Source organism: Plecotus auritus (assembly GCF_963455305.1).
Source record: "Plecotus auritus genome assembly, chromosome: 6".
Lineage (NCBI taxonomy): Eukaryota > Metazoa > Chordata > Mammalia > Chiroptera > Vespertilionidae > Plecotus > Plecotus auritus.
Window position 1 is genome coordinate 100,758,745 of NC_137773.1, and position 16,182 is coordinate 100,774,926.

At 54.5% G+C, this 16,182-nt stretch overlaps 1 protein-coding gene across 2 annotated transcripts in view; it reads left to right on the forward strand.

Annotated features, from left to right (window-relative positions):
• The window catches only part of SORBS3 (sorbin and SH3 domain containing 3), a 24,526-nt gene extending 8,344 nt beyond the window's left edge, over nucleotides 1-16,182 (forward strand). For both annotated transcript variants that reach the window (XM_080675928.1, XM_080675929.1), the window contains exons 6-21: nucleotides 1,726-1,764; nucleotides 2,217-2,310; nucleotides 3,994-4,084; nucleotides 4,304-4,390; nucleotides 4,489-4,542; nucleotides 5,224-5,310; nucleotides 5,838-5,884; nucleotides 6,312-6,451; nucleotides 6,642-6,694; nucleotides 6,784-6,830; nucleotides 7,000-7,114; nucleotides 9,674-9,799; nucleotides 11,744-12,055; nucleotides 13,107-13,210; nucleotides 13,759-13,865; nucleotides 15,856-16,182. In XM_080675928.1, coding sequence (XP_080532054.1) covers nucleotides 1,726-1,764; nucleotides 2,217-2,310; nucleotides 3,994-4,084; nucleotides 4,304-4,390; nucleotides 4,489-4,542; nucleotides 5,224-5,310; nucleotides 5,838-5,884; nucleotides 6,312-6,451; nucleotides 6,642-6,694; nucleotides 6,784-6,830; nucleotides 7,000-7,114; nucleotides 9,674-9,799; nucleotides 11,744-12,055; nucleotides 13,107-13,210; nucleotides 13,759-13,865; nucleotides 15,856-15,917 — 1,565 coding nt within the window. In that variant the 3' untranslated portion in view covers nucleotides 15,918-16,182. The remainder of the gene's footprint in view (nucleotides 1-1,725; nucleotides 1,765-2,216; nucleotides 2,311-3,993; nucleotides 4,085-4,303; nucleotides 4,391-4,488; nucleotides 4,543-5,223; nucleotides 5,311-5,837; nucleotides 5,885-6,311; nucleotides 6,452-6,641; nucleotides 6,695-6,783; nucleotides 6,831-6,999; nucleotides 7,115-9,673; nucleotides 9,800-11,743; nucleotides 12,056-13,106; nucleotides 13,211-13,758; nucleotides 13,866-15,855) is intronic.

Sequence of the window (16,182 nt, forward strand, 5' to 3'; positions counted from 1 at the left end):
CACTAGGGAGCAAAGGGGTCCAGTACCGGGAAGGCCCCTGCTAAGTGGCATCGGAGCAGAGAGCTCTGGGAGTGAAGGAGTTAGCTCTACAGGGCAGGGGCGGGTGCTGCACCAAGGGGACCTCAGAGACCCAGGGGCAGAAGCAAGTCTGGTATGTTCTGGAATATCAAGGAGAGGCCAGGATGGAGTGAGGGGACTATGGTGGGAGATAGGATTGGGTCCCGGAGGGCCTTTATAAGAATTTTGGCTTTTATTCTGCAAGAGCTGAGCAGTTCCGAGCAGAAGAGTGACATGCTCTGACAAGTGATATCTGGAAAGGTTCATGCAGGCTGCCAGGTGGGAAAGATAGGGCAGAGTGGCAGCAGGGGATCAGTTAGGAGGCCTGGCTTTACCCCAGGCCAGAGGCCACAGTGCCTCAGACCAGGGCCGCAGCAGCAGGCCTGGTAGGATTCAGAGACAAGAGTCCTGGGAATTTGCTGATGGATTTGAAAGAGAGGAGTCACGGCTGACTAAGGTGCGCAGGTGGAAGGATGGAGCTGCCACTTATAAATGCAGGGAAGGACTGCAGGAGGTGCAGATGTAAGTGGTGCTGTTTTAGATGTGGGGCATCCAAGTGGAGATGTTGAGTAGGCAGTTAAGACACAAGTCTGTTGTTCAGGGGCCACGCCTGGGCTGCAGGCGGGAATACCTGGGGCTCATTCAGAGAGATTTTGATGCAAATCCGCCCAAGTATTCTAATGTGCAGCCAAGGTTGTAAATCCCTGGAATAGATGTTATTTTTTTACAGCAGAAGATTAGATAAGATGACCTGGGGAGAGGGAGAGACAGAAGCCCAAGGACTGAGTCTTGGGCACTGAGTGGCTCCTGAGGTGAGCAGGACTCAGCCACACAGACTGAGGAGGGGCAGCCGGAGGCAGGGGGAGAACCAGAGTGGTCTCCCTGAAGCCAAGTGGAAGAAACATTGCAGCCGGAGGAAGGGACCCACTGTGACAACTGCTGCTGATGGGCGCATGCCGTTGGCCATTTGATTTGGTCATGTGGAAGTCACAGGGTCCTTGAGAAGAGCAGGCGGGGCAAGAGTGGTAGGGCTGAGCCTGCTCCACAAGAAGGGAATTGGAGGCCGTGAGTGAGGGCCAGCTGCTGCTGCAAAGGACAGCAGAGAGCTCCAGAGCCAGAAGAAGGCCTGGGATCGGAGGGGGGTATTTTGGTTGGCGTTTGAGGAGCTGTTGGGGCACGTCCGCTTGCCTGGGAGATTGAGTGGGTTGGCTGATCAGTTGCTTCTCCTAGGAGGCCCTGGAAAGTCATGAGCACCGTGAGGAGTGGGTCTGGGCAAAGGGGGAAGAACACACATTTAGGAGAGGGTGCAGAAGGGGCAAGAGGGAGAAGAGGAAGTGGCCTTCCCCTACCCGAAGTGGTGAGGGCAGGTCTATGAAGGTCAGGAAGAGGATATGTATGGGAACCGGGGAGGGAGGAGCAGGAATTTGGGCAAGTCCACTGCCCCGGTTGGCTGGCTCAGGCCCTAAGTCTGCCAGAGGCATTTCAAGCCCTCCCCAGAACTGCCCTCCTAATTCCTTCCCTCCCTCGGGACATTCTTCAGGCCCTGACTCAGTCCCTTGGCCCCTGCTCTAGGCAGGAGGGAGGCTAGGAGCAGCTGAGGCAGCCTCACAGGGCACTCCGACCTCGCTTGCTGTCCCATCCCTGACCCGGTCCTTTCTGCTCCCGCAGACCTGCATCTGGACTGGACCTTCGAGGAAGCACCCAAAGGTGAGGGGGTGACCCGCCCAGCTTGGCCTTGAATTTGACCCTCCCTGCAGCCACACCTGGCTCTGGGGCTTCCCAGTTGGCTTAGTTCAGCTTGAGAAGTTTGTATGCCCATTTCCGGTAAGCTCCCAACCCCTGGCAGGTGGCATTCAAGAACCTCAGCTTCCCTGTCCAGTGAATGCCCAGCCCTGGGTGACTTCTCTGGGCCTGTCTTTCCTGATCCCTAAAATGGGGACACTACCTACCCCAGAGCTGTTTTGAACATTTCTTAAAGAGAGCAAAGCTCTTAGTGCAAAGCGCACATTAAGGGGTCTGGAATACCACCCCTTTTCCCAGGAGCTACCCAGGACTGTGGGTATGGGTGGATATGGGTGTCAAAACCTCCAAAGGTCAACCAGGTGACCTCAACCCCTGCTCTCACCTCCCCCACCCTACCTGTCTCCTCCCACTTCCAGTGGCTTCCTCCTGTGCCACCTCTGCAGACTCAAGGTGTCCAGGGCCCCAGCAAAGACCTGCATCCCGGCCAGGCCAGGCCTCCTCTCTGAGCGGGTAAGCCGCCATGGGGAAGGGGCCTGAGGGCTGCAGAGGGGCCCTGGCTTCCCTGTGGGAACTGGCAGCCCCTGGTGGCAGCAGCTGGCACAGCCTCAAAGTAGGCAAGCAGGGGATATGGCTCCCCTGACAGTTCAACCCCTTCTCAGGATCCCCACTACTCCAGACACTCCCTTCCCCGCCAGGGCCCAAGGGGAGTGGCAGGCAGGGGTGGACTTGGCACCCAATCCTGGTCAGGACCCCCGTGATGCAATGCAGGATTCATCACCCCAAAGATCCACAGGTACTGTGGGGTGGAGAGCCGTGTCTCACGAGTAGGTGTGGGTCTGTGGCCTTCTGCTCCGATGCCTGAGAGAAAACAAGGGGCGGAGGATCCTAGTTTCCTCCCAGGTGCCGCCGAGAGAGGAGCCCCTCCAGGGAGGTGAAGGATGCAGCTGCTTTTCTCTGTGCAAACCACACAGGCCCAGGCCCGGCTGCCTGGACCTGGAGGGGTTTGACCCCACCTTGGGAATGAGGAGCTTTGCCCTCAGTGAAATCCATGAGCTTCTTATTCTTTTCTGGGCGAGATTCACCTCATTAGCATAACCATAACGGGCCTGTGGCTCTCGGCATTATCAATAAGAGAGAGGCTACGAGCTCAAGAATTGGACTCAGGGTTCTGGATTCCTGCTGGTGTGCCTTGAGCAGCTTAACCAGCCCAAGCCTCAGTAACCCCATCTGTTACGTGGGGATCATTGAGTGGTCATGAGGATTAAGACTCATCGCAAGTCTCCACAAACATTATTAATATAGACTTCATTATGACAAGAGCTTCCTTAAATTAGGAACGACATATTCCATTCTCATTATCACCAATATTATTTTGAGAATAGAGAACAGAGTCATGATTACAGCCAACAAATCCTGACCCTGCGGTCAGACATTCCATCATTTGATAAGCTTGGTACAGTCATTCCATTTAGTAAAGACATCCAAATTCAACAGAGGCTGGAACCTTTAAGCCAGCCAAGAAGGGCGTCCTAGAGGAGACGAGGGCAAGTGTGACAGTGCAGTGCCTGGAGTGTGGCTGGAGTGGCCTCCCAGATGAAGTCATGAATTCAGCACCCTCAGAGCAGTGAGGCCCAGGGCTCTGAAATCACATGCCAGGACTCCAGGGTCAGGGCTGCAGGCTCTTTCCCTGCCCGGGGTTTTCCTTGGATTAGTACATAGTCCCACACCCTTGGGCACAGGTGCAACCAAAAAGACCAGCTTCACCGAATAAGCACTAACATACATCGCCACAGTCACAGTGCAGCCTGAACGCAATTGCAGGCTATCACCAAGGCCAGCAGGAAAGGGACTGGCCACGCATGGAGCAGGTGCATGTGTTAGGCCTTTGCTGGGCGTCTCAGATGTGTCCCCTCACATAAGCTTCACCACGCCCTTGCGTGGGCAGGAATCATTCTGACATTACCGGCATTGAATCTGACGCTCTGGCAGTTCAGTAACTTGCCAAAAGGTAACACAGCCAAGTGGTGGAGCTGAGATTTGAACTCAGAGCTCATAACTTTCCACGCATTAACACTGCTCCCGAGCCTGGAGCAGGAGAGGACAGGGTGCAGCTCCCTCTACCAGGGCTGTGTTCTCAGTTGTGTCTCAGTTTCCCTAAAAGGAAACTGAAGAAATGCCCCTCCCCTTCTCTAGAAGAAGCTGGGACCCCTCTGAAGAGTATCCTAGAAGCACCTTCAACTGTAACCCTGGAGCATTCTCCTCCCTGCCCAGGACCTCAAATCAGGTAGCCCTCCCAGCACCCTCCCCACAGGGTGCCCAGCGCCTTCTCGGCCAGGTCCCTCTGTGAAAAGAGCACCGATAATGCCCTTTCTGGTGGGGCCTGTGCAGCTTGGCGAATCCAAGTAGGGGACTGGTGGTCATAGGGGTGGGGCAGTGGCCTGAAAGCCTGCCCAGGGTCCTAGTGCCCCTCTACTCAAGCTGATGCCTACCCACCTCCATGCAGGTGCCCAGACGCAGAGAGAAAGCAGACAATGTCTGGACAGAAGAATCTTGGAACCAGTTTCTGCAAGAACTAGAGACTGGGCAGAAGGTGAGTGTGGGCCTGGTCCTCTGGGATTGGATGCACCCTCAGCCAGTGCATTTTGGCAAGCGAGTTTGCCCCCTCTGACCCACCCTTCCCATCTTCAGCCCAAGAAACCTCTGGTGGATGACCCTGCTGAGAAGCCCTCCCAACCCATTGAGGTGAGTGCTGCAGGGAAGGTGGGGGAAGGGGAGACAGCAATGTTGGGGGACAAAGGAGAATCTCTGGGTGATGTTGCCCCAGTGACCCTGGGCAAAGGACACAGATCCCACAGCTCCCATCCTCCCCAGTCCCGCACAGTTTATCTTTGTATCCCCAGCACCCACCACAGTGATGGCATTCAGTAGGCACTCAAACATGCATGGAATAAATGTGTGTTGAGCAAAGTGGGAGCAGAGAAGAGTGGTCAGTGTGGACTGGAATTTTCAGGAACTATTCTTAGAGGTGGAGCTGAGCTCTAAAGAGTTGGGAGGGTTGGGCTAGGCAGAGGGCGTTCAGGATGCGGAGGCGCGGAAGCAAAGTCTGGCCGGCAGGATAGGCAGTGGAGGGGAAGCAGGTGGGTACAGGGAAGCCAGGCTGTGGAAGGCCACGAATACTTGATGGGAGAGAAAATGGGGATCCCTGCAGGCTCTTGATTAAATAAGTGACCACAAAAAGTGGCACTGGGGCACAATCAGGAAGTCCTAAGGGACTATCTTGGGAGTACCGGATGGGTGAGACTGTCCTGGCCCGGCGGCCTGCGCCCTTCGGCCAGCGCCCCCGCCTCCCCCAACCGTGCACTGCTTTCCCTCCCCCTCCCCCGCGTTCCCACTGCCCAAGTCTCTCCCGATCACCCGCCGCAGGTCCTTCTGGAGAGAGAGCTGGCCAAGCTGAGCGCGGAGCTGGACAAGGACCTGCGGGCTATTGAGACCCGGCAGACATCTCCCAAGGTACCGACCTCCCAGTCCCCTCCCGGAGACTCTGCGCCCAGGAGTCCGCAGCAGCTGGACTTGGGGAGAGGGGCCACCAGAGGCGTCCCTCGGGCTGCACTCAGCGCGACCTCGGGCAGACTTTACCCCTGTCTGCGCCCTCCTCTCTCAAAGGCTGGGCGGGACTTTTCCGAGTGCCTCCTCCGAACCCTTCCAGGTCGGCTCCGCCTCAGCCTGACGTCCCAATGCCGGGCTCCGCGCTCAGCCCCACACCTCCCCCAGACCTCCCCGCCCCAGCCCCGGACCTCCCCCGGACCGCAGCTCGCAGGGATCTCCCTCACTACCGCCCACTACCGCCCGCTTTCCCGGGCCTCCCTCCCTCTTCCGCACCCCGCTCCCTGCGCTTCCTCCCCCGGCTCCTCGTCTCCTCCCAGTTCCCCGCCCCGCCCCGCCCACCCTCGCTCCTTCCAGGCCGCCAACTTTTCCGGAGGCGGTGGCCTGGCTGCGCTGTAGCGGATGGTCCTGGCCTGACGCCCTCTCCCCCACAGGGTTCCCAGGTGCCCCGACCGCCCCAGGAGCCACGGTCCTCCGCGCGGTGAGTGGCCGGGGTGCGCGGAGAACTGCGGAGACGGGGTCGGGGAGGGGACGTGGCAAGGGAGGGGTGTGGAGTTGGGGGAGACGTGGAGGGCGGCAAGTGGCCGGCCGGGACAGGGCACTGCGTGCCGCAGGGGGGCCAGAAGGGTGGCAGGTGGCTCTCTGGGACCGGGCACCGCTCGCCACTGGCGGCCGTCCTGGCCCTTGATGGTAACTGCCCTCAGCCGAAGAGTGGGTGGCCGCGCCCGCACTTCCCAGCGCACCCCCGCCTCCCCGCAGGGCCGCACCCTTGCCTGGCCCACTGCTTGGGAAGTAGGACGTCCTGTGGCGAGGCGGCTGGAGTTGCGGGGAGACCTTGGGCGGTCGGGGTGAGCCTGGTAGGGCTTGAGGCCAGACAGGTGGCTCACTCACTCACTGTGTCCCCGCAGCCCGGCCTCTGCCTGGAGCCTCAGCAACCCGAATGCACTTTACCGGGGCTCCTCCTGGCCCCTGAACCCCCACAGAATGGCGGATGGAGGAAGCCCCTTTCTAGGTCGTAGGGATTTTGTCTACCCTTCCTCAACCCGAGGTAAGGACCAGATCCTGCCCTTTTTCCCACCCAGAGGCCCACCACTTACCAGACGTGGTGCCTCTGGGGTGTGGCAGGAAGATCCTATAGCCCCTGCTTCCATTGGTGCCAGTGGGTGGGGACCCCGTCCCAGCACCCCCGCCACCCCCCAGGCATGGCCTTCCCACGCTGAGCTCATGCTTCTCCACAGACCCTAGTGCCTCTGAACGAGGGGTCAGCCCTGCCAGGAAGGAAGAAAAGAAGGTAAGGGGGTGGGAGAGTTAGGGTCAGGGTGCAAGGAGGACCTGGGGTGGGTCCTGGGGTCACCCCCTGTATCTTCTCCCCCTGCATAGAGGAAGGCTGCCAGGCTCAAGTTTGACTTCCAGGCACAGTCCCCCAAGTAAGTGCCCTTCTCTCCCATCCCCTGCCCCTTGGGGCTGGCTCTGCACTGGGGGAGAGGGGAAGGGAGCTGAGGTGGGCATCCCCAGGAGGTGGAGGGGACTCTGGGTGTGCTGCACAGGGTCATCAGGAGGGCCTCAGCTTGCCGATGTCCTTGCTCTGGCCCTCAGGGAGCTGACCCTGAAGAAGGGTGATATTGTCTACATCCACAAAGAGGTGGACAAGAACTGGCTGGAGGGGGAGCACCATGGCAGGCTGGGCATCTTCCCTGCTAACTACGTGGAGGTGAGCTGGAGCCAGCAGTAGCCTGAGGGGGGTGGGGAGCAGTTGGGTGTGCAGAGCCCTTATCCATCCATGGCTTCTCTCCTGAGCTGGCTGCCACAGCTCACAGGTTCCCTGAGATGTGAACTGTGAGCTCCAGGGCAGGGGCCATGTCTCAGCCTCATTTGTAGCCTTGGCCCCCACAGCCTGGCCCAATACTTTGCCTGTACTCAGGAAATGTTTGTTAAATGAGGGCTAAAGCTGGAACCCAGTCAACGGGGGAGAACCAGGCCTGCCAGCCCTGTCAGTGTCCCAGCCTTTCACCATGCAGAACCCATCTCTCTCAAGCTGTCTTTGGGATGAATCCTAATTACACCTGGCAAGAGTACAAAGTGTGTGATGTTTACAAATTGCGTATACATGCACTCATTTTCATGTGTACAGTTGACCCTTGAATAATGCAGGGGTTAGGGGCATTGATCCCCCACAAAGATGATCCCCATACAAAGAACCACGTGTAACTTTTGATTCCCCCCAAACTTAACTACTAATAGCCTGCTGTTGACAAGAAGTCTTACCGATAACGTAAGCCTTCCTGATTAATATCTATTTTGTATGTTATATGTATTATATACTGTATTCTTACAATAATGTAAGCTAAATCATAAGAGAAAATATATACATTTTATGCATTTATGACATAACCTTTTTTTAACTTTTTTTGGGGGGATATTTCTAGGCTACCTGGTTCATGTGTGAGTTTTTACAAATTGTTGGAAATCTCCAAAATTTTTCCAATATACTTACTTGAAAAAAATCTGCATATAAATGGACCCAAACAGTTTGAACCTTGTTGTTCCAGAGTCACCTGAATTACCTCCCTGTTTCCTCTCAGTAACCTGGGAACGTGCTAGATCTGCCCCATTTTACAGATGGGCTTGCTGAGGTTCAGAGACAAGTTGTTAAAAGATCCAGAATCTGAATGAAGTTATAGGTTCTGGATTTGATAGATAAAGGACTGTCTGTTATCGTTGGTATTTGTGTCTTTTAAGCTATCTAAATTATTAATTTAAAGTTGTTCATAATGTATCCTTATTATCATTTTAATGTCAGTAAGATCTGTAGTGATGTCCTTTCTTTCATTCCTGATATTAATAGTTTATGTGCTCTCTAACTCTGGCTAGAGATTTGTTAATTTTATTGATCTTTTCAAAGAACCAACTTTAGATTTTATTCATTTTTTTCTATTTTTGTTTTCCATATCATTGATTTCTGCCGCTTTAGTATTTCCTTCTGCTTGCATTAGGTCCAGTTTGCACTTTTTTTCCTAGTTTTTTAGGGTGGTAGTTAGATGATTGATTTGAAACATTTCCCCCTAATATATGCATTTAATGCTATAAATTTTCCTCTAATCACTGCTTTAAATGCATCCTACAGATTTTGATTTTTTTTTTTCATTCAACTCAAACTATTTTTCTATTTTCTTCGTGACTTCCTCTTTGAACTATGGGTTGGGTGGTTGTTTTCATTTAGGCCTTTGATTTGGCAGACATCAGTAGGCCTCTCCCACCCTCAGGACTCCCCGATCCTGAAATTTTGCAAAGTATATACAGTATTCTGTGTCATCAGTCATTTAGATCTTAGTATGAAATAGTTTATTAGCAGCCTGGCCAGTGGTGCTTAGTTATTTGAACATTGTCCCATGTACTGAAAGGTCACTGGTTGGATTCTTGGTCAGGGAACATACCCAGGTTTCAGGTTCAATCCTGGTCCGGTGTGTGCAGGAGACAGCTAATCAATGTTTCCCTCTCTCCCTCTCCCCCTCCCCCTCCTTCCTTGCCTCCTCCTTCCTTCCTCTCTCTCTCTAAACTCAATAAAAACAGCCCTGGTGGGTGGCTCAGTTGATTAGAGCATCATCCTGATACTCCAAGGTTTCAGGTTTTATCCCCCGTCAGGGCACATACAAGAAACAACCAATGAATGCATAAATAAGTAGAACAACAAGTTGATGTTTCTCTCTCTCTAAAAATCAATCAACAATAAAAATTTAAAATCAATAAAAACATTTAAAATATATATATTAAAAAAAGAAATAGTTGATTCGCTTTTTGATTTTTATGAGTAGGGTGAAGCAAAGAAAGTAAGGAGATTCTGGGCAACTGGTGGGGTAGAAGTGGGGGAGGAAGAGGGAAACTGGGTCCTCGGCAATGGTAACATGTTAGCCCTCACTTTTAGAACACGCCAGCAGGTGTGCCCGGCTCCTTGAAACTTGTTTCCTTCTGCCCTCCAAGTTCAGCTCCCTTCACTGAACTGCCCACTGCCCACTGCCCACTCCAATAAGGCCCACTCCACACACCCCCAGTGCAGAATCTTCCTCCAGGGCTCTTCTGGGACTCAGCAGCCCCTTGGCTGTGCTTACCCCTGGCCACCCTGGGCTTGTGTCTGGTGTCTGTCCCCTCTCTGGCATGGGGACAGATTTTACCATTACCACCTTCTCTTTGTTGCCTCACCCTCCCAGGAGCCCCAGGTCTGTGGCCAATTCATGTCTAGGCTGAGCCTTTCTCATTTTCTTCCTTACTGCAGGTGCTGCCTGCAGATGAAATCCCCAAGCCGCACAAGCCCCCGACCTACCAGGTGCTGGAGTATGGAGAAGCCGTGGCCCAGTACAATTTCAAGGGGGACCTGGAGGTGGAGCTGTCCTTCCGAAAGGTGCGGCCAGGCCAGGCAGGAAGTGGGGGTAGGCAGGGGCTGGTGAAGACGGAGGAAATAGGTACAGTAAAACATTTTTATTTCTTTAAAAAGTATATTTCTTCATTGATTTCAGAGAGGAAGGGAGAGGGAGAGAGAGATAGAAACATCAATGATGAGAGAATCATTGATCGGCTGCCTCATGCATGCCACCTACTGGGGATCGAGCCCGCAACCCAGGCATGTGCCCTTGACCGGAATCGAACCTTCAGTCCACAGGCTGATGCTCTATCCACTGAGCCAAACCGGCTAGTGCTACAGTAAAACGTTGTTAAAAAGAGGTGTATCCACCTTCATCTAGTATTTTCAATTTTTTTCTCAGTCTCTTTGGATTAATTTCCCTTAATGTAGCCCATATTTTAAAAGTCCAAAACTTCTAGAGTAGTGCTTTTTTTCATTCCAGGTTGGTAGGTTTTGAGGATCACAAACAGCATTTTTACTGTTTTCTTTTTTTTTTTTTTTTTGTAATCCTCACCTGAGGATATATTTTTCCCATTGATTTTTTTTAGAGAGAGTAGAAGGGTGGGGGACAGAGAAACATTGATGTGAGAGAGACTCATTGATTGGTTGCCTCCTGCACACACCCAGACCGGGGCCAAGGATCGAGCCTGCAACCAAGGTACTTGCCCTTGACCTGAGTCAAACCCACAACCCTTCAGTCTGCAGGCTGACACTCTAACCACTGAACAACCCAGCTAGGGCATTTTTAAAAGCGTAAAATGGAAATATTAGAAGGCCTTGCATGTAGCCTGGCTAGGTAGCTCAGCTGGTTAAGAGTTGTCCCAATATGCCAGGGTTGTGGGTTTGATTCCAGATCAGGGCACATACAAGAATCAACATAAATAAGTGGAACAACAGGTCGATGTTTCTCTTTCTCTCTCTCTAAAATAAATCAACTAAAAAAAAAGAATGCCTTGCATGTAGTAAGGGTATTCTATCACATTTTCAGGCATTTATGCCCTGGCCAGTGTGGCTCAGTTGGTTGCACGTCACACCATACACCAAAAGGTGGCAGTCCGATTCCCAGTCAGGGCACTTACCCAAGTTGTTGGTTCGATCAGCAGTCCAATCGGGGCATGTGCGGTAGGCAACTGATCAATCTCACATCAATGTTTCTCTCTCCCTCCCTTCCTCTCTCAAAAATTAAAAAAGGAATTTTTTAGGCATTTATGTCTGTGTCTTTGCCTGTGTGTGTGTGTTGGGTTGTTACTACAATACAATTTTTGTTATAGATCGTGTTCAAGAAAGCTTAAAAAATGTTGTCCTAGAAAGCAGGGTTTGGTCTCCCTTTGGCTGATTTTTGGGGCAGAAGCCATGAACGCCCCTAGTGAATGTCCCCCAGAAGAGCTGGCCTCAGGGACAGAGCCGGGAGGAGGTGGAGAGGTGGGGGCCAGAGAGGGCTGGAGACCGCTTCCCCTGGGCAGCCCACTTGGCCTCAGTCGTGAGGGCCTGAGGAGGCACTAGCTGTCATCAGGGAGTTGGTTTGTTGGCAGTGGTGACAGGATCACTCAGTGTGGAGGCAGGGACAGGCCAGTGGGGGTTAGTGCCTTGCCAAGCTGCCAATGATGTCTTTTGCTCCTCACAGCCATGGCATTGCTGTCCTCACTTTGCGAGTGAGGAAACCAAGGCTCAGAGAGGCAAAGTAAGCTGTTCAAGGCCACACAGCGTGAAACTGGCAGAGCCTGGTTTGGACCCGTGTTATTAGCCACCAGGCTCCCCTGTGGCTGCTCCGTGGCCAGGCAGCCTGGGTTTGGCTCCTGACTCTCCACTTCCTAGCTGTGCGACCTCTGCATACTAGTAGCCTGCCGACCCCTCGGAGCCCGATCCCTCTGGGTATCCGTGTAGGCAGCCGTGAGTGCGTGGTGCCCAGGAAGCCCTCCAGATCCTGACTCCTTTCTCCCGCAGGGGGAGCGCATCTGCCTGATCCGAAAGGTGAACGAGAACTGGTATGAGGGGCGCATCTCGGGCACAGGGCGCCAGGGCATCTTCCCGGTCAGCTACGTGCAGGTGTGCCGAGAGCCCCGGCTCCGCCTCTGCGACGAGGGCCCCCAGCTCCCTGCATCTCCCAGCATGACCGCCGCCCGGCTAGCTGCCCGTCACCCCAGCTCCCCAGTAACACCACGCAGTCCAGCTGACCCCACCGATTGGGGCGGCCGGACCTCCCCACGCCGCACCGGCTTCTCCTTCCCCGCCCAGGAGCCCAGATCGCAAACCCAGGTAAGATGACCTGTTTCAGGTGGAGAGCTGACCCCGCCCTCCCGCTCCCTACCCCGTACCCCCCATTCCTGTGACGGGTCACTTCAGAACCCTTCCCAGACCACCCCAGGACAGACTGGTGGGGTGACTGACTGGGCAGAACCTGGCATTGCAGCCCCACCCTGGCCCTATGGACCTCTGAGCCCTCCATTTGGTTCTGGCCCTTGAGCTACAGGGAGAACAGGATAGGCAGCCGGCCCTTGGTGGGCCCCAGAGCCAGTCCAAGCCTCCTGACCCTTCAGACTCCACTTTTATTTTATTTTTATTTTTTATTTTTAAATATATTTTATTGATTTTTTACAGAGAGGAAGGGAGAGGGTTAGAAAGTTAGAAACATCGATGAGAGAGAAACATCGATCAGCTGCCTCTTGCACACCTCCTACTGGGGATGTGCCCGCAACCAAGTTACATGCCCTTGACCGGAATCGAACCTGGGACCCTTGAGTCCGCAGGCTGACGCTCTATCCACTGAGCCAAACCGGTTAGGGCCAGACTCCACTTTTATGACTTGCGCCTCTCAGCCTCGGGCACAGGGTAGGGCCGGGAGCCTGGGGGGCGGGCTGCTGGCCCTGCTGTGACCTTGGGCATATCACTTACTGTCTCTGGATGCGGGTCTTCTCACCGGTAGAATATTCCTCACCTGCGGAGGATGGTAATTCCCACTACAGAGGGTAGTTGGGGGAATTTGAGCTACAAGTTTATTCTTAAGGAGAGTCACTGGTCCCCATCCTGAGGGCTCACAAACAAGCCCGTTTGCTCCCACAGTCATCGCTTCACTCGGCAAACCAGTATGAGCGGGCACAGGCGGTGCGCGGGCTCCTCCCACCGCTGTCCGCAGGGTTTGGAACCAGCCACCTGCCCCACCTGTGACGTGAAATGTCACAGACCCCTGTGCCATGGGGACAGAGGATTAGATGAGCAGAGGGGGCAGTGCTGCCTGGGGAAGAGGGGGCCATTTCACTTCTCCCCCCTCATGCTGCCTTTGCCCACTTTTCCTCCCATGGACCCCCAGAGTCTCAGCACCCCTGGGTCTTCTCTGTCGCATCCTGGAGGTTCCAGCCGTGCCGTAGACCTGGGGACCTCCTCCCACAACACCACTCAGATACACTGGACCCCGTGAGTACCATCTGGGGGAGCTCGGTCAGGGGTGGGGGCTGCCATCAGGCAGTGCTGAGCACACCGACCCGCATAGCCCCCAGGGCTCCCCAAGGTGGGTTTGGGAAGCTCCTGACTCCTTTAGGTAGCACTAGTTCTTGCTGTGCTTCCGGGTGACTTGGTGGTGAGGGGGGCTACTTGTCTGCAGTGCTCCTGACCTGTCCCTGTCAGCCCTGTGGCCCTCCTCCCTCAGCCCCCAGCCGCAGTCTCCTCAGTTCCCAGCCCTGAGGTCAGCGTGGAAGTGTGGGAACTGGGAGAGCAGACTTGAAGGCCCTGGAAGCGCCGAGGAGGCAGGGTTTGGGTGGTTAGGGCTTGGAGGGCAGGGAGCAGGCCTGGGGAAGAAGAGCTAGAGCTGGAGCCGCCATTCCAGGAGCTGGGCCAAGGCTGTCGGGAACATGGAAAAACCCTGGAATATTCATAGGACGAGGCAGCACTCGGGTTTAGACTCTGGGTCTGGTCTCAGGAAGGGGTGAGGGCTCTGGCGGTTGCCATGACAATGTCTCCTGCAGGTACCGGGCAGTATACCAGTACAGGCCCCAGAACGAGGACGAGCTGGAGCTGCGGGAGGGGGACCGGGTGGATGTCATGCAGCAGTGCGATGATGGCTGGTTTGTGGGTATGTGGGCCTGGGGGGCATGGGGGGGGGGTAGGCTAGAAGGATGTGTATCTCAGGGTCCTGGAGGGATGAGCTAGGGGCAGGCTGGAAGCAGGGGTATCGGGGTCCTGGAGGGATGGGCTAGGGGCAGGCTGGAAGCAGGGGTATCGGGGTCCTGGAGAGATGGACTAGGGGCAGGCTGGAAGCGGGTACCTCAGGGTCCCTCCGGGGAGGTGGAGGGGAGATATTAGTTCAGCACAGAGTCATGGCCTGACCCAGCACATACACCTTTTGGCCTGGCTGATTCCCCAGAGCCAGCACTTCTGTTGTTGCCTTCATACCTCAAAGAGGGATGAGGCCCAGGTCACTGATTAAGTCAGTTCAGACTTGGATCAAGTCTCACACCTGTGTGTCCCCCACTCCCCACCCAGCCCCCCCAGTTAGCAGCTAGCTCCCCCAACCCCTTTCCACCAAAAGGAGAGAGAGATCCCGGCCCTCAGAGCTGGTCCAAGGGCAGCTCAGGCAAAGGACTGAAGCAGGAAGCCTCAAGCTGGCCTTGGCCTGGTTCAAGGTGACCAGCCCAGCAGGTGTCACATGGCCTGCTTCCCCAGAGTGAGCAGCCCTGTCCAGGCCTCCGCTTCAGAGGCAGGGGCCATCCCCAGAGACTAGTGAGCAGCCAGGGTGTCCATGCAGCAGGCTGCGAGGCCTGAAGTGTTGGAGGGGTGCCTGGGCAGGGGTGGCCTCAGGGGCAGTCCCTTGACCTGGCAGCCCATCCTTTCTCACCCGAACTCCAGCACCTCACTGGTGACCAAGCTGCAGCCATGCCAGTGACTACGAAGTCCTAACTTGTTAGCGTCCTTACCTCGGAGGGGTGTGTTTGGGGCACATTCTCATTTTACTCTGTACACTTCTGCTTTCCAATTTCTTTGTAACTAGCAACGTTTTGCAAATTGATATAGACAAGAAGAAAAGCACCACCTTTGTGGTGTAAGCCTCATGTGCTTTTAGAGGAAAAGTTTAGAAAGTTCAATTTCTCGGTCACCTTAACACCGGTTAAATGTCCAGTAGCCACATGGGACTCACCATGGTGGGCATTGCAAGTCAGGGAAGGCTTCGTGGAGGAGGTGTGGGAGCTGGGCCTTGAAGGGTGGCAAAGCAGGAGAGAGAGGCCCTCCCGGCAGGGGAACAGTATCAGCAAGGCCTGGGTACAAGGTGGGCCTGGGCTACTCAGAAGGAAATCAGGATGCCAGCGGGCCAGGAAGGGAAGGCTCAGGACTTCCATTTCGTATTCCTAGCATTCCCCCTTCACCACCCCAGGACACAGGTGTTTTTTTGAGGGGTGGCGGACAAGAGGCCTGAATTTTAGGCCCACTTCTACCCCTAAACAGCTGAGTGCTTTGGGGGAATTCACTTGGCCTCTTAGGCCTCATTTGCCCCATCTCTAAAACGAGGGTGTCATACTGGACCAGTGGTCGGCAAACTGCAGCTCCGAGCCACATGCGGCTCTTTGGCCCCTGGAGTGTGGCTCCTCCACAAAATACCACGTACCCTAATTAAGTAAATAACAATGTACCTACCTATATAGTTTAAGTTCAAAAAATTTGGCTCTCAAAAGAAATTTCAATTGTTGTACTGTTGATATTTAGCTCTGTTGACTAATGAGTTTGCAGAACACTGTACTAGACCAATGAGATGCCCACGGATTTAGATTCCGTGATTCATCCTCCTGCTTCCTTGCTTTCCCGAGGAAGGGTGGAGTTATTCTGTGCTGTGTGCAAAGTTATCCACAGTTGTTGAGTGCTCAGATTGGTGGGTCACTATTGAATTTAGCAAGTGCAGCTTTGCTTATCTAGCTTCTGCCACTAGCAGGCAGGATTGGGGAAGACAATTCCTCCCTCCCTGGGACATGGACTCCACCTGCAGTTCTGGACACTGCCAGCAGGGGGCAGGGTCCTAATCTTTCCTATTTTAAAAGGAAGTGTGGGAATGATCTTTGTCTTTCCTCTTTCAGGTGTCTCCCGGAGGACCCAGAAATTTGGGACATTCCCTGGAAATTACGTAGCTCCGGTGTGAGAGGTCTCCATGGCAACTCAGTGCCCAGCCAGGATGGAGTGGAGAGCAGTAGCACTTCTCAGAGGGAGAGAGGACCCCCTTCCCACATCTTCCTCCCCAGGATCTGGCTGCTGGCATCTGCAGACAACCCAACAGCCTTCCCCTTGGAGCCCCCTCGAAGCCCCCTGGACTGACTCCCACCCACAGCTCACAAGCATTCCTTTCACAGTCCTTTTATTTCCTCCCCTACCCAGTTTCCAAATACAGAGGTCTGCTTTGAAGTGGA